The sequence below is a fragment of the Salminus brasiliensis genome, chromosome 2 (assembly GCF_030463535.1).
Source record: "Salminus brasiliensis chromosome 2, fSalBra1.hap2, whole genome shotgun sequence".
Lineage (NCBI taxonomy): Eukaryota > Metazoa > Chordata > Actinopteri > Characiformes > Bryconidae > Salminus > Salminus brasiliensis.
In genome coordinates, this window is record NC_132879.1 from 55,305,684 (window position 1) to 55,330,870 (window position 25,187).

The 25,187-nt window shown below is 44.5% G+C and overlaps 2 protein-coding genes across 4 annotated transcripts; both read right to left on the bottom strand.

The window, feature by feature from the left end:
* Nucleotides 1-1,363: 1,363 nt before the first annotated feature.
* ttll1 (tubulin tyrosine ligase-like family, member 1) lies at nt 1,364-14,462 on the bottom strand. Of its 2 annotated transcripts, none has more exons than XM_072674003.1 (10): nt 14,120-14,462; nt 9,761-9,948; nt 9,196-9,404; nt 7,910-8,090; nt 6,543-6,680; nt 5,804-5,912; nt 5,532-5,675; nt 4,409-4,495; nt 3,566-3,729; nt 1,364-2,204 (listed from the first exon to the last, which is right to left on the bottom strand). In XM_072674003.1, exons 2-10 carry the CDS (start codon nt 9,868-9,870, stop codon nt 2,084-2,086), a joined length of 1,263 nt encoding a protein of 420 aa, XP_072530104.1. In that variant the 5' UTR covers nt 9,871-9,948; nt 14,120-14,462; the 3' UTR covers nt 1,364-2,083. The 2 variants fall into 2 exon arrangements, with proteins under 2 accessions (XP_072530104.1, XP_072530103.1); XM_072674002.1 differs by having other exon boundaries at nt 14,081-14,462.
* Nucleotides 14,463-15,115: 653 nt separating this feature from the next.
* LOC140549514 (uncharacterized) lies at nt 15,116-24,980 on the bottom strand. 2 transcript variants are annotated; one of them, XM_072673225.1, is made up of 9 exons: nt 24,847-24,980; nt 23,345-23,538; nt 22,853-22,957; nt 21,965-22,060; nt 21,366-21,476; nt 21,102-21,222; nt 19,548-20,343; nt 19,406-19,461; nt 15,116-19,315 (listed from the first exon to the last, which is right to left on the bottom strand). In XM_072673225.1, exons 1-9 carry the CDS (start codon nt 24,863-24,865, stop codon nt 16,941-16,943), a joined length of 3,873 nt encoding a protein of 1,290 aa, XP_072529326.1. In that variant the 5' UTR covers nt 24,866-24,980; the 3' UTR covers nt 15,116-16,940. The 2 variants fall into 2 exon arrangements, with proteins under 2 accessions (XP_072529326.1, XP_072529325.1); XM_072673224.1 differs by having other exon boundaries at nt 19,391-19,461.
* Nucleotides 24,981-25,187: the final 207 nt, after the last annotated feature.

Below are 25,187 nucleotides of genomic sequence, written 5' to 3' on the forward strand. Positions count from 1 at the left end.
CTCTATCTATCATTGGGCACAAAGCAGGAATACCCCCTGGACAAGCCACTGGTCCATCACTTCAGCATCCTTCAGCTTATTACCAAATCTGTAGATGGTTAAATGTCTGTAGGCCTATGTCTGTATTTCTGTGTGGGAGAAAGATCCCAAGGTTCCCCCAGAACACATGCTTTCCCACAGAGCAGCCAGTAACAGTAGGCTGATATTAGCCTCATCTGAAAATACTGCTGTTTTTGAGGAAGTTCATCAGAAAGTGAGATTACTGTGAACTGGAAAGGAAGGCGGTTGAATGCAGGTGCAGAGGAGGCTGAAAATAGCTGAGCTTCAATGAGCTATTTCTGACATCCTCTCTAGTCTCTACTAGGTTTTATTAGACTCAGGCCTGCTGTAGGTGTAGTATCACATTTCAGACCAAACATAGAAGCACTGTGTACTGCAGCTGTGCCATTGTTAGCCTGGTCCCATGTGGTGTTATGGAAGTACTACAGCCAAAATATTTTTTTTGTATTGGTAATAGTGCTGTACTTGGTGATCAGCCAATCAAGAACCCACTGTGAACTGTGATGTTCTAGACGACTTGAGTCAGAACATCTCCAAAACATCAGACAGGCACGTCTTGTGGGGTCCTTCCAGTATGCAGTGGTCAGTACCTACCAAAAGTGCTCCAAGAAAGTTGAACCGGTGACAGGGTCATGGGCATCTAAGACTCACTGATGCTCATGGAGGCCTCACCCACCTGCAAGTGAACCTGCTATAGGTCCATGGGCATCTAAGACTCACTGATGCTCATGGAGGCCTAACCCACCTGCAAGTGAACCTGCTATAGGACCATGGGCACCTAAGACTCACTGACGCTCATGGAGGCCTCACCCACCTGCAGGTGAACCTGCTATAGGACCATGGGCACCTAAGACTCACTGACGCTCATGGAGGCCTCACCCACCTGCAAGTGAACCTGCTATAGGACCATGGGCACCTAAGACTCACTGACGCTCATGGAGGCCTCACCCACCTGCAGGTGAACCTGCTATAGGACCATGGGCACCTTAGACTCATTGACGCTCATGGAGGCCTCACCCACCTGCAAGTGAACCTGCTATAGGACCACGCAATGCAAATGCAATGCAAAGCAGGACGCCTTCAGAGGTCTTGTGGAGTCCATGCCTCGACTGGTCAGATCTGTTGTGGTGGCACAAGGGGACTAATGTTATGGCTGATTGGTGTACAAGACCAGCTATAACTCATAGTCAAGTCTCAGATACTGTGTTTACTCTGTTACTGCTTAACATTCCAGCTGTAAGGGTCATTTCATACAATCTCTCATACCATCATACCATTTTTCAAAGCAATGGAAACTGAGATCTTTAGTTTTTGGACAGTTTATTCCATCTCTGATTCTGCAAGCTTAAATAAAAGCAATCTCAGGCTGCACAAGTCCGTCTTTAGAAGACATGTAGTTAATAACATTTTGAGTTATTTTGGAGCCAAGTGGCCAGTGTCTTTGGTCAGAGTGCCACGGTCATCCTCTGCCTTTTTTTGTTTTTATATACACAGGGGGATCATGAAGCACAGTTGGAACATAATGCACAATAAACAGAAAGAGGATGTCAAGTATTTTGAAATATCTGAGAAATTGTGGAGATCATTCCTTTTACAATAAATATGAGACATAAACATTTGGAATAAGTGATATTTCATATAAAATACAAAACACAGAAACTTGACAGTAGTTTAAATCAGCCACATTTGGAAGGATGAGGACAAAATGCTTGATTTCTGCTTGATTCTTTGTCCATTTTCTTCATCTGCAAAAAATGTATCAGTAGACTTCCTGCTGTGAAAAAGTCATGCAAAAAGAGGGGGTTCTTCTTCCCATGCCTTTTTCAAGCATTTCGGAGAAACTCTAGAAATAAACATCATGCCGAAAAGTGCGTAGGTGAACTTTCTCTACAGTTAAGGACATTCAGGAACATTTGGATGATCAGTCAACGCCAGAATGTGCTCATGTTCCCACACTCCTTCTCTGCACCATGAGAAAAGACGGGTTGGAAAGGTGTTGTTGTAAAGGCCTGGGATCAAGACCTCACTTCCAGGTGGCTGGGGCAGGGCGTACGCTGCTCGATCTTGTGCTTTTGGACCCCAAGGACTGGCCTGAGCGGCTCCGGAGGTCGGTGTTCTCGCTCAGGGCCTGTTCCTCATCATAACTGAGAGACACAGAGAAGAAGAGTGAGGTGCAACCACAGTCATTAACAGCTTTGCACTAACACCACCTCCTTATTTCTACACACACTGTCCCCAATTTCAACTCCACTTCCCAAATAGCAGCACTGTGCAGTTCTATAATCCAGTCTGTATCCATGTGGTTCTCTGCTGGCCTCCTCCTTTCACCCTGTTTGTTCTTCAATGCTCAGGACCACCACAGGACTGCCCACCACAGAGCAGGTGTGTAGTATTGGGGTGGTGGGTCAGTCATTCTCAGCACTGCAGTGACACTGAATGACATAGTAGTGTTGGTGGTGGAGTGTGTTAGTAGTGTGTGTTCAGTGAATCAGACGCAGCAGTGCTGCTGGAGTTCTTAAACACTGTGTCTGTCCACTCACTGTCCACTCTATTAGACCCTCCTACATACCCAAGTCAGAGACAGAAGCTCTAATCTGTTGCTGCACAGTTTGTTGGGGTTGGTCATCCTCTGGACCTTCATCAGTGCTCACAGAACACTGTGCTGGCTGGATATTTCTGCTTGGTGGACTATTCTCAGTCCAGCAGTGACACTAAGGTGTTTATCCACTCGTGCCACCAGCACAACACACACTACTAACACACCATCACCAACACAACCGCCACCATGTCAGTCAGTGTCACTGCAGGGCTGAGAATGACTGACTCACCATCCAAATACTACCTACCTGCTCTGTGGTGGTCAGTCCTGTGGGGTCCTGAGCATTGAAGAACAGGGTGAAACAGATGGATACAGTCTGGAATTAGAGAACTACACAGTGCTCCTGTATGGGAGGTGGAGCTGAAAGAATGGGCAATATGTTTAGAAACGAGGAGGTGGTGTAATGTTATGGCTGATTGATGTAAATAGCCCCTGACTGAGCAAAATTTCGTTTTGTTCATAACTGCATGTGGGTTTTAATTTTTAGTCATGCAGGAGAACTTTCACAGCTGTGTGGTTTGTTCTTGGGGCCACAGTCAGTGTCTATGTGGTTTAGCATGTGAAACCCTAACCACTGAACATGCTTCCCCTTTACTACAAGCCTCAGTATAAATATACCACGGTCTATTGCTTGACTTGCAATTTTAAACCAGGGGTCATTAAATTAGCTGGAAACGAGTGGCCAGGATTTGTGATTAATAATGCTTCATACTTTAGCAATGAATGTAGAAGCTTTTAAAGCTGCATTATATAAGAACTGGCCATTTTTGGTCCTGGGCTCCGCCTACAGTTGGGGAATGTGATTCGCTTGTACTCCACTACAATAAATACAAATCGTGTCCACAAACACCAAACATAGTGTACATTTCCACAGTAAGTAAGTCCCCACAAGCGTATTTCACTTACAGCACTTGATAGTTCCCCAGAGCTTCTTTGGGTGGGCTCCGGTTCCATCGACAGTCTGGGATCTCGCCATTGGGAGCAACGATGTTGAGAGTGTCGTTAATCAGGTTGTACTTCAGGATGCGGTCATTTGCAGTGCTGGAGGTGAGCGAAGGAGAGGCATTCACCTGACATGAGCAGACACAAGTTAGAATGGAGAAGATGAGCAATTAAGACCCTCTCAATGCTCTACAGTATTACCATGTAATCACTTGGTCTCCACAAAAGCCCTTGATGGATCACTGGTATCAGCCATAACATTAGTACCACCTGCCAAATACTGAGTAGGTCCCACTTGTGCCATCACAACAGATCTAAACCATTTGAGGCATGGACTCCACAAGACCTCTGAAGATGTCCTGCTGTGGGCATCCATGGGTGCACTAATGAGCCATAAGTGCCCATGACCCCATAGCAGGTTCACTTGCTGTCCTTCCTTGGAGCTCTTTTGGTAGGTACTGACCACTGCATACTGGGAACACCCCACAAGACCTGATTCCTGATGTTTTGGAGATGTTCTGATGGCCCAGTAGTCGTCTAGAACATCACAGCCTGGTTTTTCTTGTAAAAGCGTCTCAGATTCTTACGCTTTTAACACCAACATCACCTTCAAGACCTGACTGCTCCCTTGCTGCCTAATACGTAGATCCCCACCCATTATGTCAGTGGTACTAATGTTATGGCTGATCGGTGTTTATACTACAATCTGAGAAATTGAGAGACATTTCCATGTATTTTTCATAAGCAGCCTTAAGAGGGAGTGTGCTTCCTTTATTCCACATGTGTGTATACAGATATGATCCTCACCTCAATGAGCCACGGCTTCAGCTTGTCATCAATGATGATGTCATAGCCATAGCACTCGAAGCAGTGCTTGTCGTTGTTCATAACAGGCTGGTGGAGGAACGTGGGAGAAAGAAAAGGGAGGGAGCATTAAGTACTGTAATGTGTGACCAAGCTTTGGTTTAATGCAATGAATAGAAAGAAGTTCTCTAAAAAAAGAGATTATAAATTATTATAAATATAAAAGGCTAATATTAGCAGCTTTTTAAAGTGATTAATTAATATTTTTTATATATTGGCTTATTTTTATATAACATCCTATTACTGCAATTTGCACAATAACCCTAGTTTTCAGTGTTAGTATTTTTTAAATTATGTAAGTAAACATACACTATATGGACAAAAGTATTGGGACACAGCTCTTAATCATTGAATTTAAGTGTTTCATTCAGTGCCACTGCCACAGGTGCACACAATCAAGCCCCTTGATATGCAGTCTGCCTTTCTTACCCACATAAGTGAAAGAACGGGAGGTTCTACAGAGCTCACTGAACTCCAGCGTGGTTCTGGATGTAATAGGAGACACCGCTGCACCAACAACAGCAACAAGTCAGCTGGTGAAATTTAGACCTTCCCTCCTAGATCTTCCTCCATCAGCTGTGAGTGGTGTTATTATTGAACAGTGGAAGAGTTTAGAGGAACAGCTCACAGAGAGCAGCTTAGCCACCGTGTGTCTGTCAGACCACGTAAAGTTACAGGGCGGGGTCAGGGCCGAGCGCTAAGCTCCTCAGAGCAGAGTGCAGAAAAGTCTCCAACTGACTCAGTAACTGCAGCAGAGCTCCAGACCTGCTGCTGCTGGTAGAGCTTAGAGCAAAGGGGGACCAGCTCTATAATAATGCCTATGGGTTTAGAATGAGATAAAAGCTTCTGTAGGTGTCCCAATATTTTTGTCACTATAGTGTATGAGTATAGTCTAGAACAGGAGGACTATATGTAAAAAGGGCATAGCTCACCCAGTACGTATCCATATACAATATAGGATTGGACTCCTCTGTCCAATCAAACAATTTTAAGAAAATGAGAAGAGAGAGAGAGAGAAGGACTGAAGAGAGAGAGTGTCTGTGTGAGTTTGTGAGTGTTTACTCACAGCCACGGCTTTAAGCGACTGCACCACGATCCAGTGGATTTGGTCAAATAGAAGGTTTGTGACCTCCTTCCCTCTGGTGCTCTCGAGATACAGACGCAGGTTACTGACTGTCCATTTACCACCATGCACATGGTTATAATCGTCCTGCAAAACACACACACACACACGCACACACACACACACACACACATCCATTCTGTTCTTACTGACACATGCACCCACACATTGTCATTGTTTTTTCAAAACTGTACACGAACAGGCTGCGTACTCACCCCGTGTTTCTGGATCGCAACATTGGTAAGATGCACAAACATGTTGTCCAGTTCACTGGTGCTGGGGGTGTATTTAACCGTGCAAAATCGGCAAAATCCAAGTTTATACCTGAAAAAGAAAGAAAAATTAAAAATACATTATGTGGACAAAAGTATTGGGACACCTGCTCTTTATTAATCGTTTCATCCAAAATCAAGGATATTAAAAAGTGTATCCTGCTTTTGTTGGAGTAACTGTTTCTACCGTCCAGGGAAGAAGGCTTTCTTCTAGATTATGTTTGCATTATGACAAGAGCGTTAGTGAGGACAGGATGTTGGATGATGATCACCACCCCACCTCATCATCCCCAACTCCCCAACTCATCCCAAAAGTACTGGATGAAGCACCACCACCCATCATTCCAGAGAACACAGTTCTTCCACTGCTCCACAGCTCAGTGCTGGGGGGCTTTATACCCCTCTAGCCCACGTCTGGCATTAGGCAGCATGGTGCCAATATGTAGGTTCATGCTGAGCTGCTCCAGAGAGTCCTATTCTATTGCCAGTACTTCTCTACAGGGACTAGACATGCTGTGTGTGTATGCGTGCAATTGCACATATGTGTCAGCAATTGGTGTGACTTAAGATTACTTAAGCTGAATGTATTCATTAGAAGGGGTGTCCAGAAATATTTGGACATTTAGTGCACAGGTATCCAGTTTGGAATATGACTGTCTAAGAAAAAGGGCCCAGTACTTACATGTAACACTTAAGAGGCCGGTAGGTGGTAACTAGAACATACAGGCGCAAATCAAACTTCTTCCCGCCAATCAGCAACGGATTATCAATATACAGCGAGATCACGTACGCTTCCTTCCCACTGTTAGCTGCCACAAACCTGAAAGGAGTAAAGAAAAGGAGGAGCTCAGATTTGACAAATACAAAGAAATGCCTCAGGTATACAATCCATGTAAATATTACACCATGGCAATTCTACAGAAATGCCTAAGAACAGCAGGTTGCAATGTAATTTGTGGTACACTATATGGACAAAAGTATTGGGACACTTACACATTTCACCTACAGAAGCTTTTCTGACCTCCCATTCTAAACCCATAGGCATTAATATAGAGCTGGTCCCCCTTTGCTCTAAGCTCTACCAGCAGCAGCAGGTCTGGAGCTCTGCTGCAGTTACTGAGTCAGTTGGAGGCTTTTCTGCACTCTGCTCTGAGCTCAGCACTCGGCCCTGACCCCGCTCTGTAACTTTACGTGGTCTGACAGACACTCGGTGGCTAAGCTGCTCTCTGTGAGCTGTTCCTCTAAACTCTTCCATTGTTCAATAATAACACCACTCACAGCTGTTGTTGTTGGTGCAGCGGTGTCTCCTATTACATACAGAACCACGCTGGAGTTCAGTGAGCTCTTTAGAACCTCCTGATCTTTCACTGATGTGTGTAAGAAAAGCAGATTGCAGGACTAGATGCTTGATTTTATACAGTCTCGGATGGCAATGAATGAAACTCCTGAATTCGATGTTTAAGGGGTGTGTCCCAATACTTTTGTCTGTCTATATATATATATATATATATATACCTGATATAATTGTCTTAAACGTCGGACTGTCAAAATATAAGTCAAAATGAAATAATATAAATATTGTACTAGTGGTGGTGGAGCTTACTATAATTCATTGTTGTTTAGGTTAATTTCCTTGTATTTTCTTATTTTCTCTTTCATCATCTATAACATTGTTTAGTATTAGTATCATGCTAAACCTTTTATCTGTTTCTTATTTAACCATGGTGATGTCTAAAATGCTAAATAGCAGTATATCATCATTATGAAAAAGGCATACGGCCATGGGTTGTTAATATTATTGGCTAACAGACATAAATACAGCTTATAATCTCAATTTTTGCCATAATGTGACTCTGGCAGCTGTTCTTTAATTGTGTCATTGTTGATCATTTCATTCCGAATAGACCAATAGAAATGCTCCAACATAACTTTTTACACTGACTTCCATTGAAAGTTAAGGTTTTGTCCTCCTCCTGTAAAGCTGCCTGCATGCTGACGGGGAGACACAGAATTTTCCAGTGATCTCTGACTCCCCCTAGAGGATCTTACGTGGAAGTGCGGCTGTCTCTGGACCATTTCTTGATCTGTGAGAGTTTGTTGATGAGGAAGATGCCTTTGCCCTGAGCCTTTCCACATGGCTTCATGATCCACGTGCTGGACGGACTCTTACGAAATTCTTCAACAAACAGGTTGTAGTCTGCTGGCAGCATGAACGTCACCGGCACAAAGTCTGTCCAGAGCAGAGGAAAATGTTAAGACAACCGTGATAATATAACATAATAACCCTAAAATTCACAAAAAGGTCCAATTATGACGTCATTTATTATATCAGCATATCACCATACTGTCTATCATATACCAGTGATAGGGTCACAGGTGCCTAAGGCTCATTAATGTGATCCATGAAGGCCCCGCCCACCTCACAACTTACAGGACTTATTAAAGGATCTGCTGCTAACGTTAATTAGCCTTGGTGCCACAGATACCACAGCAGGACGCCTTCAGAGGACTTGTGGAGTCCACGCCTCACAATATAATATAATAATTATGACTGATCTGTGTCATCACTGCTAGAAGTATTGCTAATAGCCCTGATATTTACAAAAAAGGCCAAATTATGACATAATTCATTATAGTATGTATTTATTATTATATTTATAATTATATCACGATATTGTATCACCATATATCCACCTCTGCACTCAAAAAAAGGTTCCACAAGGGTTCTTCAGTAAAGGCAAAGGTTCTATATACTGTCAAAGAGACACATGGATGCTTAACAGGGCTTTTGCCTGGTGAAATGCTTCTATAAGGCCCTAAAAAGGGTTCTTTAACTCATAACAACAGTGGAACCCTTTTTGTCACTATATAGCCTAGAACCCTTGACCTAAGAAACTGGACTCAGACAGTTAATTGGTTGGTGGTTGTCGGATGGGGACCGAAACAACTGCATCGAGACCCTTAAGAGAAGGTGGTCTCCGTCCAGTCCCAGACAAACTCTGGGGTGGTTCATTGTGGTGAGAAAGTGATCTGACCCCAATCTGACCCAACCATCAGGTGTACTCTGCAAGTCTGAGCTAAACGGTTCCCGTAGCCGCCAGTGTTAACCTGGTTCACTGCCCAGATAATCAACACCACAACAGCTACGACCAGATGCCATCTCTGCTGCACTAGTCCAGAACACAGGACCCTAATCCTGTATTTACCTTCTTGCTCCCGCCCCAGACAGGTCTGACCAATGAGCAGAGAGGACGTTTGCACACAGACTGACTCGGACCCAAGCAAACCAGCTAGCAGGAAGGGGATGGGGTAGGTTACAGGTTGCTAAATGTTACCCAGGTAAATGTATTTCCCGTTTTCATCTTTCTCTGCCAGAGGACTTCCTTCCTTCTCCAGCTCCTTCCTGTAACGTTTGATGTTCTTGATCATCAGATCCTTCCTCGTCAGCTCGTAGTGGTTTGGGAAGTGGTTAACCATCTGATCGTCAGACAAGCGGTAGCCTGTGTCCACGCTAAACACATTCCGAATGGTCTGGATACTCATCCTGCAGAAAACACAAGAGAGGAGTAGATACAGTACGTACTGTTATACGTACATACAGACTCATGAGCCAAAACATTAAAACCACTGACAGGTGTAGGGAATAGCTGTGATTATTTGGTTACAAGGGCATCTGTCAAGAGGTGGCATCTACAGCTACCGAACTGTGAGGTTCTAGACGACTGAGTCCATGGAGGCCTCACCTCACATCTAACAGGACTTAAACAAAAGGATCTGCTGCTAACGTTGCCTTCAGAGGTCTTGTGGAGTCCAGAGGGGGACCTACTCAATTTCTGGTATTGTGGTTTTAATGTTATGGCTGATCGGTGTCATCGCTGCATAATAAGAAGTGCTGCCCACCAGTAAAAGTTCCAGTCATCGCTGTCCGTCACTTGTATCCATCCTCTCTTCTCAAAGTTGTTGAGGAGCACAGATTTCTCTATGTCAGTCACCCACTTCACCTTAGCCATGGTGCCTCTCGGCTTGAACGCGGCTGCTCCTCATGTCAGAGTGGGGCCGACATCGGGTAACTCCTGGGTGAGTCAGACCTTGGGGACCAAAAAGGATGCTGCGTGATTTTCATTACATCCCAGAGATTATCATTACATAACAGCATGGAAAACACAGTCATTCCTAAGTTTAGGGACCTGGGAAGCCCAACCTGGAAGCATCTGTGGTTCCGTGGAGTTTGAGAGGTTTCTTTACAGGAGCTGATTCCAATCCTACACCCCAGAGCTTATTGATCAGCTAATGAATTACTGAATGAGCACAAGACGTTTGGAGTCCCCTGTTCCAAAGTATGAAATTAGACCAGTCAAAAGTTTGGATACACTGGCTAAATGTGTGACCATCATCATCATCTTAAAAACATTTGATCCAAATGCTAAACATTTGATCCCCCCCCCCCCCCCAAAAAAAAAAGGACACTGGGGACACTGGGGATTATTGTTACTGGAGGCTTATATTGGAGGGTTACAGGACTGTGGCAGTGTGTGTGTGTGGGAGAGGGTGGAACTACCTCTTTTAAACCCTGCAGCTACAGTATGTTAATGTACATTAACACACACACACACACACATATATATTTACTAATTTGGCAAAAGACCAATTAATAGCCTATATGACCAAATATGACCTATATGACCATCTCCTTTTTACAACCTAGGCCTCCTTAAAACCCTCCAGCCACAGAATCCCAACTATGGTGGTCACCCACATGTCCCCAGTGTCCTCTGGTCACAAATATGGTAACCCTAACATCTGCACCAAATGTTTTTAAGATGAACATGATCATTAACCGGGTGGATCCAAACTTTTGACTGGTACCCTATAGTGCGAAACCAACTGGCAGTAGGCTTCTAGGTTTGGACTGGTCCTGTATAATAAAAGGGCCTTGACCTGAGGGACACTGGAGAAAGAAATAACCTACATAAGACCACTATTTCCTCACGTAGGAAACTCCTAGACATGATCAAGCCCTTTTTTATTCGTCAAAATCACTTTGAATCATCTCCTTTTTCTGGAATTCAGATCAACAACCTTCTCATTTTTCCACACTTCCATCTAAACACTGCCTCTCAGATGACTTCACTCCTTTGTATCAGGCTCGTTAATCTTTCTAAGTTAATGACCAGACAAGACAAGCATATACACCATTTGTGACACCGATGGAATTTCAGAATCCATCCTTGCAGCGAACACAGCACACACAGTGGACTGTGAACACACATGCCCGGAGCGGTGGGCTGCCATTGCTGTGAAGGATCTTGCTTGAGGGCCCAACAGTGGCAGCTTTGGTATCGAACCCACAACCCTGTCATCAATAGCCCAGGGCTCTGACCTGAGCCCAGAGCTCTAACCTGGAGATTAGTGGGATTGAACCATGGGCCTTATTCGTGGAAAGCAAAGTTGGTAACCTGTGCATTGGCCCGGGAATGGGACCCGGGTCTCCCGCGTGGCAGGCGAGAATTCTACCACTGATCCACCAAGATTAGTAAACAGTGATCCTTAATTAATACGGTATTGATATCTGCTCTGATTCTCATCTCAGAATGAAAATGTAAGGGCATTCACCACTGAATTAATCAGCATTCCTCTGAACTGAAGACCGGAGACCCCATCCCTCTTAGTCTCAGAAATAGACCGGAGACCCCATCCCTCTTAGCCTCAGAAATAGACCGGAGACCCCATCCCTCTTAGCCTCAGAAATAGACCGGATACCCCATCCCTCTTAGCCTCAGAAATAGACCGGAGACCCCATCCCTCTTAGCCTCAGAAATAGACCGGAGACCCCATCCCTCTTAGCCTCAGAAATAGACCGGAGACCCCATCCCTCTTAAGTCTCAGAAATAGACCGGAGACCCCATCCCTCTTAGCCTCAGAAATAGACCGGAGACCCCATCCCTCTTAGCCTCAGAAATAGACCGGAGACCCCATCCCTCTTAAGTCTCAGAAATAGACTGGAGACCCCATCCCTCTTAGCCTCAGAAATAGACCGAAGACCCCATCCCTCTTAGTCTCAGAAATAGACCGGAGACCCCATCCCTCTTAGCCTCAGAAATAGACCGGAGACCCCATCCCTTCCCTCTTAGCCTCAGAAATAGACCGGAGACCCCATCCCTTCCCTCTTAGCCTCAGAAATAGACCGGAGACCCCATCCCTCTTAGCCTCAGAAATAGACTGGAGACCCCATCCCTCTTAGCCTCAGAAATAGACTGGAGACCCCATCCCTCTTAGCCTCAGAAATAGACCGGAGACCCCATCCCTCTTAGTCTCAGAAACAGACCGGAGACCCCATCCCTCTTAGCCTCAGAAATAGACTGCAGACCCCATCCCTCTTAGTCTCAGAAATAGACCGGAGACCCCATCCCTCTTAGCCTCAGAAATAGACCGGAGACCCCATCCCTCTTAGCCTCAGAAATAGACCGGAGACCCCATCCCTCTTAGCCTCAGAAATAGACCGGAGACCCCATCCCTCTTAGCCTCAGAAATAGACTGCAGACCCCATCCCTCTTAGCCTCAGAAATAGACTGCAGACCCCTTCCCTCTTAGTCTCAGAAATAGACCGGAGACCCCATCCCTCTTAGTCTCAGAAACAGACCGGAGACCCCATCCCTCTTAGCCTCAGAAACAGACCGGAGACCCCATCCCTCTTAGCCTCAGAAATAGACCGGAGACCCCATCCCTCTTAGTCTCAGAAATAGACTGCAGACCCCATCCCTCTTAGCCTCAGAAATAGACCGGAGACCCCATCCCTCTTAGTCTCAGAAACAGACCGGAGACCCCATCCCTCTTAGCCTCAGAAACAGACCGGAGACCCCATCCCTCTTAGCCTCAGAAATAGACCGGAGACCCCATCCCTCTTAGTCTCAGAAATAGACTGCAGACCCCATCCCTCTTAGTCTCAGAAATAGACTGCAGACCCCATCCCTCTTAGCCTCAGAAATAGACTGCAGACCCCTTCCCTCTTAGTCTCAGAAATAGACTGCAGACCCCATCCCTCTTAGCCTCAGAAATAGACCGGATACCCCTTCCCTCTTAGCCTCAGAAATAGACCGGATACCCCATCCCTCTTAGCCTCAGAAATAGACCGGAGACCCCATCCCTCTTAGCCTCAGAAATAGACCGGAGACCCCATCCCTCTTAGCCTCAGAAATAGACCGGAGACCCCATCCCTCTTAAGTCTCAGAAATAGACCGGAGACCCCATCCCTCTTAGTCTCAGAAATAGACCGGAGACCCCATCCCTCTTAGCCTCAGAAATAGACCGGAGACCCCATCCCTCTTAAGTCTCAGAAATAGACTGGAGACCCCATCCCTCTTAGCCTCAGAAATAGACCGAAGACCCCATCCCTCTTAGTCTCAGAAATAGACCGGAGACCCCATCCCTCTTAGCCTCAGAAATAGACCGGAGACCCCATCCCTTCCCTCTTAGCCTCAGAAATAGACCGGAGACCCCATCCCTTCCCTCTTAGCCTCAGAAATAGACCGGAGACCCCATCCCTCTTAGCCTCAGAAATAGACTGGAGACCCCATCCCTCTTAGCCTCAGAAATAGACCGGAGACCCCATCCCTCTTAGTCTCAGAAACAGACCGGAGACCCCATCCCTCTTAGCCTCAGAAATAGACCGGAGACCCCATCCCTCTTAGCCTCAGAAATAGACCGGAGACCCCATCCCTCTTAGCCTCAGAAATAGACCGGAGACCCCATCCCTCTTAGTCTCAGAAACAGACCGGAGACCCCATCCCTCTTAGCCTCAGAAATAGACCGGAGACCCCATCCCTCTTAGTCTCAGAAACAGACCGGAGACCCCATCCCTCTTAGTCTCAGAAATAGACCGGAGACCCCATCCCTCTTAGCCAAGGTCCCATCAGTGCCAGTGACTGGGTGGGTTCCTGCAGAGGTAGGACACACCAGCATACACACCCAAAGAGTGGTGGATCTTTTATTTCATGTAATATTCCACCCTAAATACCCCAGAACATCAGGATATTAATATTAATAATAATAATAATAATAATATCAGATATTATCTCTGAACGATGCCCTCCTCTGTAGCTACATCTGACTATAAAACATTAGCTTCAATAATATCAGTTTATTTGTAATAAATAAATAATAAATGGTTTAGTCACGCAAAAATAACCTAAATATGTTAATAAAGGAGAATATCTCACAAACCCAGGGCAGAAGTCCAGCCAGTGCCGGTCATGCACTCACCGCTCAAGGCCGGAGGAGAACGCTAGCTGGTGGCTAATGCTAGCCGGGAGTCAGGGCTGGGGCGCCGCGGGAAAGATGCTCAAAACGGATGGATTATAAAACGTTATCGGCTTTAATCGGTTCATGTTTCGATTAATGTGGCTCGTATCATTTTCCTGAGCTGCTGTCTCACTAACAGTAGCTCGGGGTTGTCGTTCTTATGTGCACTTTATCCTCCCCGGCCTTCGGATGCTTTGGGAGGACGTCCATGGCAACCAGGAGAGACAGGCCGCTCTTCCCTAAACAAGCCGCAGTTTACCAAAATAAGAGTCCTCTCTACACGATGATTTACTGCCTCATTTACTGTCACTGTAGCTACAAATATTAGATTATAAACTAGCCAGGAACCTACAGAACTGCAGTGGAGCTTTATCCTCAGCACAGGGTCAGCGTTATTTTTTTGAGACTTAAGTCGTTCCCTCAATTAAAAAAATATTTCCTCAATTTAATAAATATATTCCTTGAATAAATAAATAATTCCCTCAATTTAATAATGCATTCCCTTAAATTCATTCATTGTTCCCTCAATTAAAAAAATATTTCCTCAATTTAATAAATATATTCCTTGAATAAATAAATAATTCCCTCAATTTAATAATGCATTCCCTTAAATTCATTCATTGTTCCCTCAATTAAAAAAATATTTCCTCAATTTAATAAATATATTCCTTGATTAAATAAATAATTCCCTCAATTTAATAATGCATTCCCTTAAATTCATTCATGGTCCCCTTAATTAAAAAATATTATCTTAATTACGTTTCCCCCTCAATTTAATAAAGCATTCCCTCGATTTAATAAATCTGTTTCCTCATTTTAAAAATGTTTCCTCGATTTAATAAATCTGTTTCTTCAATTTTATAAATCATTTTCTTAATTAAAACTTTCCCTCAATTAAAAAAAAACATTTACTCAATTTAATAAATTATTTTCTTTATTTAATAAATCTTTTCCTCAATTTAATTAATCATTACCTCGATTTAATAAATCGTTCCCTCAATGAAAAAAATCTGTTTAATCAATTGTTTTCTTCATTTAATAATTCGTTCCCTCAATTTAACAAATCATTCCCTCAATGATATAACATATTACCCTCAATTTAATAAATTTCTCCCTCGATTTAAAAATCTCTTTCCTCAATTTAAGAGATTTCTCAGAAGTTTAGATAAAACACACCCTTTTTATTTTTTGACAGATAGAACAGATTTTCAAATTGAGGGAACAATTTATTAAACTCTGGAAAACAGTTTAAGTCTCTAAATAATATTTTTCTACGTTAATAATTCAGGGTGGTACTTGAGCAAATGAGTTGTATGTAATGCAGACTTGGTTAATTAAGCCCAATTCTGATTTACAGTAAAACATTTCTTGAGCACATTTAAATAGAGTAAACGATACTACAGCAGGTCATCGATCAGCAGCTCTGCTCCTCACACTCGTGTCTCTGCTGTGTTTATGGTGTCTTATTTGCAACATCCCAGTTGTCCCATATGCCCACTGTACTGTATGTCCACTGTAGTGTTGGAATATTTGTCCATTTTTAAAACTTACTATTAATCCTATTCAGAGAGACTGGTTTCTGAAAACAGATATGAACATCTAGAGACTGCTGCAACCTAAAGATTACTCCTAAGAGCTAGATAAGAGCACTGCTCCACCCTGCTGTTGGGGTGGTGGGTACAGGGGGGTGGCCTAACACCCACCTCCGTTTCAGTGCTAAAACGTCTCTTTGGAGCTGGCCATGGTGGTGAACCCACTCACGTCAACAATCAACAGCAACCCAGACAGGAAAATTCGATTTCTATTAATTACATTTTATAAACGATGTTTGGGGGATTTCCTCAATTGTGTGAGTTCAGTTAGATGACCTCTGATGATCTCTCAGTGTTGATCACAGGAAGGTCAGATGTTTATCTCCAGATGTTTAGATATGTTCAAAAAGACAAAGGTTTTTATGGGTCTGAATTTTTTTTTTTTTACCATACGTTTATATTCCCACTCACGCTCCAAATGCAGCAGTCATTCACTTTCTTCAGTGTTTGGAAATACTTTATGCACCAACCAGCCATAACATTAGTACCACCTGCCTAATATTGAGTAGGTCCCCTTGTTCCACTAAAACAAATCTGACAATTCGAGGCATGGACTCCACAAGACCTCTGAAGGCGTCCTGCTGTGGTATCTGTGGCACCAAGACCAAGTCCTGTAAGTTGTAAGGTGGGCGGGGCCTCCATGAGCATCAACAAGCGTATGGGCACTTGAGATTTACCCAATCCGTAAATAATAATGCACCCCCCGCCCCTAAACGAGATGCCCCTGACACCAGTGATGCAACATCGCCAGCAAGGAAGGGCCACCGCATACCCGGCTCCCACGCACCAGCCTGCAGCCGCCAGTGACGGCCAGCATCGCAACAAAGAGATGTGGGGAGAGAGCGCCATCTACCCACCCTGGACAGAGCAAAGCCAGCTGTGCTCTTTCTGGGCCTCGGCTGCCGATGGCTAGCAGCATGACCACCACGGTCGGACCACTTTCGATAGGTACTGACCACTGCCTACTGCGAACACCCTGATGTTCCCAGCTCATATCCCTGACTGTTTACTTGCTGCCTATTATGTCCAGCCCTTGATTGGTTGCTGGATTGTCAATGTTGATCATCTAGCAGTGGTTTTAATGTTATGGCTGGTCAGTGTAAGTAAGAATGTTATACAATAAGAAATAAATATGGATAAAAAAAAATGTGTGGTGCAAGGATTCGTTGATGGATACAGGGTCACTGAACTCAACTTGTTGATGTCTGTTGTAAGAAACACTGGCTTTTCTGATGCACCCTCAGAAGATTCCTTCGGTTGAAGGCCTTTCCACACACACACTGGAAAGGCTTCTCCTGTGTGTGCACAAACATGTGTCTTTTTAAGTGAGTGCTGCACACGAAGCTTTTATCGCAAACGCTGCAGACATAGGGGCGCTCGCCCGTGTGGATCCTCATGTGTGCGGTCAGGTAGCAGGTCTGCGTGAAGCTCTTGGAGCAGCGCGGGCACTGAAAAGGCCGCTCTCCAGTGTGATAGCGCAAATGCTTCGCTACCTCCCCACTGGTCAGGAACGTCTTGCTACATTTGGGGCAACTGTACGGCCTTTCTCCCGTGTGTGTTCGATGGTGCCTGTCCAGGGCGGACGGCTGGGAAAACATCTTCCCGCAGACTTCGCAGGGAATGTTCGCCGGCTTGGAGTGCTTCAGGGAATGTCCGCGGAGAGCGTGCTGCGACTTGAAGCTCTTCTTGCACTCCGAACACGCGTACGGCCTCTCGCTGCTGTGGGAAACCGAATGCCTCTGCAGCTGGATGTTGCTGCTGAAGGACTTCCCGCAAGCCTCGCAAAGGAACGGCCTGTCTCCAGAATGAAGCTTCTCGTGGACGTTCAGTCCGCTGCGGTATTTGAAGCTCTTCGAGCAGTGAGGGCATTGGTAAGGGCGCTCGTCGTTATGGGTCCTTATGTGGACGACCATGGAGCCCAAGTCCATGTGGCTTTTATCACAATGGGGACACTGGTATGGTCCCGTGAATTCATGGACCTCTTGGTAATGCTGCCTCAGAGAGTCGAGCCGTTCTAAGGTCTCGAGGCACAAAGTGCAAGGATAGCTCCTCTCCTTCTCATGAACCACCTTGTGCTTTGATAGCTCACTGGGGCTTTGGAAGTATCTCCCACATTGAGAACACTGGAGGGGGTCTTCTCCCCAGTGAGTGCGCACGTGCTTCCTGACCTCCAGCAACGTCCTGAAGGAGGAGCCACATTTCACGCACTTGTAGCGTTGCTCTTTGAGGTCGCAGGGTTTCTTGTGTTTTCTCAGAGAGTGTAGGTCTTTACACTTCTTGCCGCATTTATCACAGCTGAAGACTGACCCAGAGAGCACGGTCTTCATAGACGGCGCTTCGTTCTCCTGCCATTCTTGGTCTTGGTCTCCTCTGTCTACATTTTCGATGGATGTGGTATCAGCAAGCTGGTCATCCAGAAGAACACTGGAGCCCACCTCGATGTTCTTGCAACCGGATGCAACAGTGGAGGACCTGCTATGCCCTTTGGGCTGTTTCTTCCCTTCACAAACGTCCTCGTGTTTCTTCAGATTGTAAGAGTACTTGAAGCCGTCGCCGCATTGAGCACACTTATGAGCATTGGCACTGGTCGAGGATCTTAGGTGCCTTCTCGTTTCTAAGCCAACGGAGGTTGAACTTGAACTACGGTAGTTTGGTCCAGGCGTGCCGATGTCTGGGTTCTCAGAGAATTCAACAACCGTCTGAGGAACCTGTAGTATCCGCTCTCCTGAATTAAAGGCAGCACCTGGGACTGGGCTTGAATGACTTGCAGCCTCCTCAGAAGATTGACCAGAATCTTGAGGATGACTCTTCGCCGAATCATCAGGCCTCACCTCCTCGTCACCCTCGATGTCGTCACGCTCATCACACTGCTTTTGTTCGTGTTTGTGTAAATCGGACTCTGGACACACAAGCTGATGTATCCTCATGTTTTCCACGTACTTGTAGGTCTTTCCGCAAGGGCACGTGTGGAGGATGCCTTTCGAGTGAGTCTCCATGTGCTTTTCCAGGCTGCTGGAGTTCGGTAGGGTTATCCTACACACGCGGCAGAAGACCGTATCATGCGCGAGTGACGTGGGAAGCAGGTTTTCGTTATTTGAGGCAGCACTAGCTTCACTACCAGCGTCTGCGACCTCAGCCGTCTTTTCTTGCTCCACCGCGACAAAGCTCTGGTTAGGACATGCGTGCTGCTGATGCCGTTTCAGATCAAAGGTGTACCTGAAGGTCTTCCCACAATACAGGCATGTGAATGGCCGTGCCACTGTGTGCAACGTCTGGTGTCTTCTCATGTCTGAGCTTCGAGTGAAAGTCTTGCCACATACGGGGCAGGTTTTGCACACTGGTACTCCTCTGTATAACCTTATTTTAGTGAGAGGCTGGTTCTTTTTGCTTTCGGAGTGACTGGGTGCACTGATCTGAGCTGCTTTATCTTCTTCGTCCTCGCAGAGCCGCTGGTATTCCTCTCGGTGGGTCGCAATGAGGTGGTGGTTCAGCTGGGCCTCCTCACTACCCTGGAACGTACACAGAGAGCAGGCGTACACCACGGAGGAGCCCTTCACTTCGATATCTAGGGGAAACACAGAGGTTGGTGGTTAAACAGTAAAGTAGTCAACCTACAGAGGTTAGTAGTAGCAGCACTTACAGTAGGGTGACTTACACGTCTTCTTTAACTTTTGGATGGCTCTGGAGACAACATTTTGGACTTCTAAGGGCCTAGAGGGAAGAGTACACCATCAGGGCAAAGGAGCCACCACGTGTTTGCTCTCAGACACACGCTAAAGATAATTTTAGATGCCTACTTGTCAATCGATGCGCATGGATCCTTTTCCTTCCACACTTCTATTTTCCGAGGACGCTTCCTGGGACGACCTCGACCCCGTTTCAGTGGTTCAGGGTTAAAAGGCTGAGGAACTGGTTTGCCAGTTATGTCAAGTCTGTCTAGCTTGACACAAGCTTGCTTAACCAAGCAAGATGTAACCAAACCAGATGGTTCCTCAGATTCCTCAGAGTGTGCCTCAGCAGAAGCTGAGATGTGGTCAGACCTCTCACCAGCGCTCTCCTGGGTCAGCTCCAGTTTAGGACAGTCAGCTTCATCCTCCACTGCAGAATCCTTAGCCATTCTGTTCTCCTCCTGACAAACCGCCTCTCTACTGTTAACAGCCACCAACTCCTCAACAGTCACTTCACTTTTGAGGGGGTCTTGCTTCTCAGAACGTTCATCCAGTACGTAGTCAACGGCTCCTAAGCGAATGGATTCAACCTCAGCATAAACCAGTTCAGTGGAATTCTCAGCGCTGTCCTGATCAAGACTTCGTAGCTCGTACTCCTTGGTCTCGCCTGCATCAAAACATTCTATACCATCAATACTGACCTCACATATGTGCTGCCTGCTCTCCAGGTCACTGTCAATGTACTGAGCAATGACCACAGACTCGATCTGTACCTCTTGGCAGTATGAAGGAGGGTAGTCTAGCACTGACTCGGACTGGTTATCTACGGGTGTCGGTTCTTCTATGACTAACTGCACTAACTGAGGACTACCGAGACATGAGAGTATGCAGTCGTCAGGGGTGGTGGACCATAACTGTGGTTTTTCTGCAAGGAGAAAAAAAAAATGGTAAAAGTCCTGGAAAACATTATAACCTTTCAAAATATAAGTGATGTGACAAGACTATACGATACATAAATAAGGTGAATTAGTAATTATTACTCAAAGAGGGACATTTTTTGCACTGGGGTGCTTCCTGTTCGAACACCCAACCTTTAAGACTGGACATTTGATCACATCACATCATGTGATTTTGATCATGTTTGTGTTATTATTTATTTAATTACTATTTTATTGTAATTTATAATTATTTTACTAATTATTTTATACTTGTTTAATAAATAATTATCATTTGTAATTATTCAATTATTTTTATCTGTACAATATTTCATAATATTTGATTTTTATTTAGTCATATGATTTTCAGCATGTTTGCGTTTATTTATTTATTATTTTAAAATATTATTATTTGTTATTCTTCTCAAATGAAATAATTATTTATAAATATTTTATCATTTTTATATTTCATAATATTTTAATTGATCTATTATTTTGTTATGTCATTTTGATCATGTTTGTATTTTTTTATTATTATTTTAAAAAATGATCATTTATGTTATACTTTTTAAATAAATAATTATTTGTAATTATTTTATCTATGTTTTATTATTTAGGACACCTTGTGATTTTGAACACCTTTATTATATATATAATAATAATAATAATAAATTTATATATTAATAAAATAATATATATATATATATATATATATATATATATATCCTACTCCCACACCTACGCATACCTTTATTTTCGACACCTGCTGCTCTTTGGTATTTAAAAACACTTATGAGCTGCTGAGGTTGGGAGATGGACTGAACACACTGCTCCATGACTGCAGGAACAGCACTCAGCAATTGGGCTGTCTGTAGAAAAACAGAAAAATTATACAGCTACAACCAATTCTCAGCACAGAATATGAGGTAAATGAAGCAGTTTCTCACTAACATACAAATGTAAGAGTTTACAAAGTCTATTAGCATAATTACATATGCATGTGTGTTCATACCTCTTCCATAGTAGGCTGTGGGAGGGCTTTTTCTAGTCTACAGAGAAACATCCACATCAGCTTCTTCAGGGCGGCACTGAACTTCACACCATATTGCAATGGAAAGACATCCTTCAAAAAAGAATTAAAAAATCAATACACCAGTGTATGCTGTATGGGAACAAATGCCCATATGGACAAAAGTATTGGGACACCTGCTCATGCATTGTTTCTTCTGAAATCAAGGTCTTTAAAAAGAGTTGATCCTGCTTTTGTTGGTGTAACTGTCTCCACTGTCCAGAGAAGAAGACTTTCTACACGAGTGTCAGTGTCACCTTATCTCCAACTCCCCAATTCATACCAAAAATATTGAATGGAGCACCACCAACATTCTAGAGAACACAGCTCTTCCACTGCTCCACAGCTCAATGCTGGGGGGCTTTATACATACCCATCAAGCCCATGCCTAGCATTAGGCGGCAGCATGGTGCCAATAGGTTCATAGACCCATCTGCTTCAGAGAGCCCTATTCTATTGGCAGCACTTCTCTACAGGGACTAGACAAGCTGTGCATGTGCAACATTTTGCTTTACAACAGTCAACTGCATTGTTATCCTGACCTTAAAAAAGATGCTTCTCTCAACGGGGTCCTTCATTAAAATCTGCACCAGAGACACAAAGTTTGTTCCAGATTCTTCAACAAGTCCATCATCAGCCTGGAGAAGAGCAAATAGACAGGGCAGAAGTTATGACACTGACATAATGAAATATATATCATATTTGGATGCTGTGCCGTTCATATGATTTCAGCAGATTTGAAAGCCTGGTGTGAAAAGCATCTGGTGTGGTGGGAAACATCACTGCCATCCTTTTGTTAGACTAGGGTTTGATTCCAAGACAGGCAAGCACACCAATAAAGACCAAGAGTCCTAAAGCTGTTTTCACTCTGAGTGTAGAAAAGTCACCTGATCTTTGCTACATAGATACTCAAATTATATATTAATTAATTAATTAATTAATTAAGGCTAATTTTATCCATTTCACAACACAAACTATACAAAACCGGCCTGAAAACCTAGCGTGACCTATCAAGAAAAAGATTCAGCATGGAAGCAGCTGTCGGCCCAAGCTGGTCTTGCAGCTTTGTAGGTACCAGCGTTGAAACTAGCTTCGAAAAGAGAGCCTCTGAAACAAACATGCAAGCTAACACGCTGTCCCAAACGAGCCAGAGCACATACGCAGACCCTCCCTTGCTACTGTCAGCGTATCCCACTTTTGCGCTCAACCGGCACCGTAGGTGGTGTGGACAACAGCTTGTGTGGTGCATACAGTGTTCAGTGTGAAAACAGCTTAGCACTACATGCACCCTCCTCTGCAACATGACCCAAATGCATGTGGCTCTGGAGAAGGGTGCGAGCCCAATGGCTTAAATGTGAATGTAAAATGAAGTACCTGTGTAACTATGTACATGTTTCTAATGATAGCTGCTGCATACGTGGTTGTCTGACCTCCAGTTCCTTGTGAAGAGCAAGGAGAGTCTGGATCCGCTGCAGGTGAGTCTGAACCAGGTCAGGATAAGCTGGACCCTCCATGTCACACAACTCCAGAACCAGCTGAAATGAGAGGTGATCAATCAAAAGAAAGTTACGCTGTTTTCAACCTAGACTGAAATAATCAGCTACATTTTAAATGAGTACATGCAACACTTCTAATCCACCACTGGATTTCTTATCAGACGCTCCATATGACCAAAAGATTTGCTACGTGTTAAGTGATAAACCCTTTTCCATCCATATGGTTTGATATATTTGAAAATTGTCCTCAGGACCAAAACTTGAGGCATGGAGATTAATGGGGCCCTGTCCGTTAAAGGGGGTGTCCCTACACAGGAAGTGTCAGATAAGAAAATAGATGGCTGGATAGGTGGATGTACAGAGATTAATGGGCTAACCACTCTATCAGTCAGTCGAACAGCTGTCTCTTTGGACAACTTTGCTCACCCTTGCCCTGAGACCTATGGTGAGCTCAGTCTTCTGCCGGCAACTTAACAAATCTGGGATGGTGTCAGTGACCAGCGACACAAACTCCTCCAGTAGGCCGTAATTTGAGACATCTTCTTGCTGGATAAGCTGCCATATGGCTGCACAGAGGAGCCTTGCAGGAGAAACAAGGCAGTGCAGGAACAGCTCAGCACCTACAGAGATAAACAGAGAGTTTTAGTGAATACAGGCCCTGCTTAACAAACACAATGTTGTCTATCTTCACACAGCGTTGCTAGAAGGTTGTCAAAAGTAAAAAAGGAACGAGAGCTTCTCATTCTGAAGAAAGAAAGTAGTGAGATCTTGTCGGGGAGCTAGTCTGAAGAACAGAGCTCGGTTCCTCCAGGGTTCTCCTGGACGTCCCCCAGTCCAGCCAGCACAGCGTGGAGGATGTGTTCAACTCCAGCAGCAGCAGCAGCAGCAGCAGCAGCTCACCTGATTTACCACCAAACCAGGTGTTGATCTGAGGAGAACTCTAAATAACACTAGACTCCATGAGAGAGAAGAACTTTGGAGATGTTCTACTGATGAACACAGTGATGGAGAACCACCACCACCACTTTCTGTAGGACTGTTATCATTACTGTTTATTCTAATATCAGTCTTTTACAGCGCAGATAAACACTTCCTGGCTAAGCATATACACACTATATGGACAAAAGTATTGGGACACCTGCTCATTTTTGTTTCTTCTAAAATCAAGGATATTAAAAATGTGTATCCTGCTTTTTTTTTTTTAGAGTCTCTAGTATCCAGGGAAGAAGAAGGCTTTCTACTAGATTTTGGAGGAGCATTGCTGTGAGGATCTGATTAAAACCAGCGACACAAGTTACAGTGAGGTCAGGACGTTGGATGATGATCACCACCCCCCTCTAACATCCAACTCCCCAAGTCCTGGATGGAGCACCACCATCCATCATTCAAGAGAACACAGTTCTCCCACTGCTCCACAGCTTAATGCTGGGGGGCTTCAGGTTTATATATACCCCTCTATAGCCCACATCTGGCATTAGGCAGCAGCATGGTGCCAATAGGTTCATAGACTGCATGTAGCCATATTCCATTGGCCTGCACATCTGGGTGCACCTTAAGGCAGCTGAAAGGCTTCACCAGAAGGGGTGTCCACAAATATTTGGACGTGTAGTGTGCATATAATACAGAAGGCAGCTATGTTATATTAATGGAACATTGAATATGTAGCTGCCATGATTGACACCTGGACAGGTATCTAAGGTGAACCACACGCCTGATAAAAAGCCTATGAAATGACATGGTAAAGGAGCAGGTATGTGAGCTGTAAGTTAGATTAGATTGGCCTCTTATTCCTCCTTTCTTTTCCATGTTATTCAGTGAATCAGCTGCTCACTGACACCTGGAACAGCTGCAGGGCTCAAACCGGAAGAGAACTTGCGGACGAAAAAGGCCAAATTCAGGCTTGTGAGGCGTCAGACTCAGACTTTTACCGTCGTCCGGAGCTTCCATGGCGTGCTGTTAATCTAACCAGGGCAGTGAAAATCGAGAAAAACGGTGTAAAACCCGCGTATTTCCATGTTTTAACCGCTCGCCCCGGCTTTGTTTTGATGACACCGTGGCGCTGTTCTTCGCCTGGCCAAAAAAAAAAGCGGCGCGCTTCCCTGCAGTCTTCAGCGCCCCCTACAGGTCTGGGTTAAAATCGGGACAGGAAAAAAAAAAACGAGTACACGCTGTACTGCACATTAACGAGTGATCAATCGATTAACTTATCTGCATATTCAATCGTATTGATCTGTTAAATGACGTAGCTAATTAAATTAATAAGCATAAA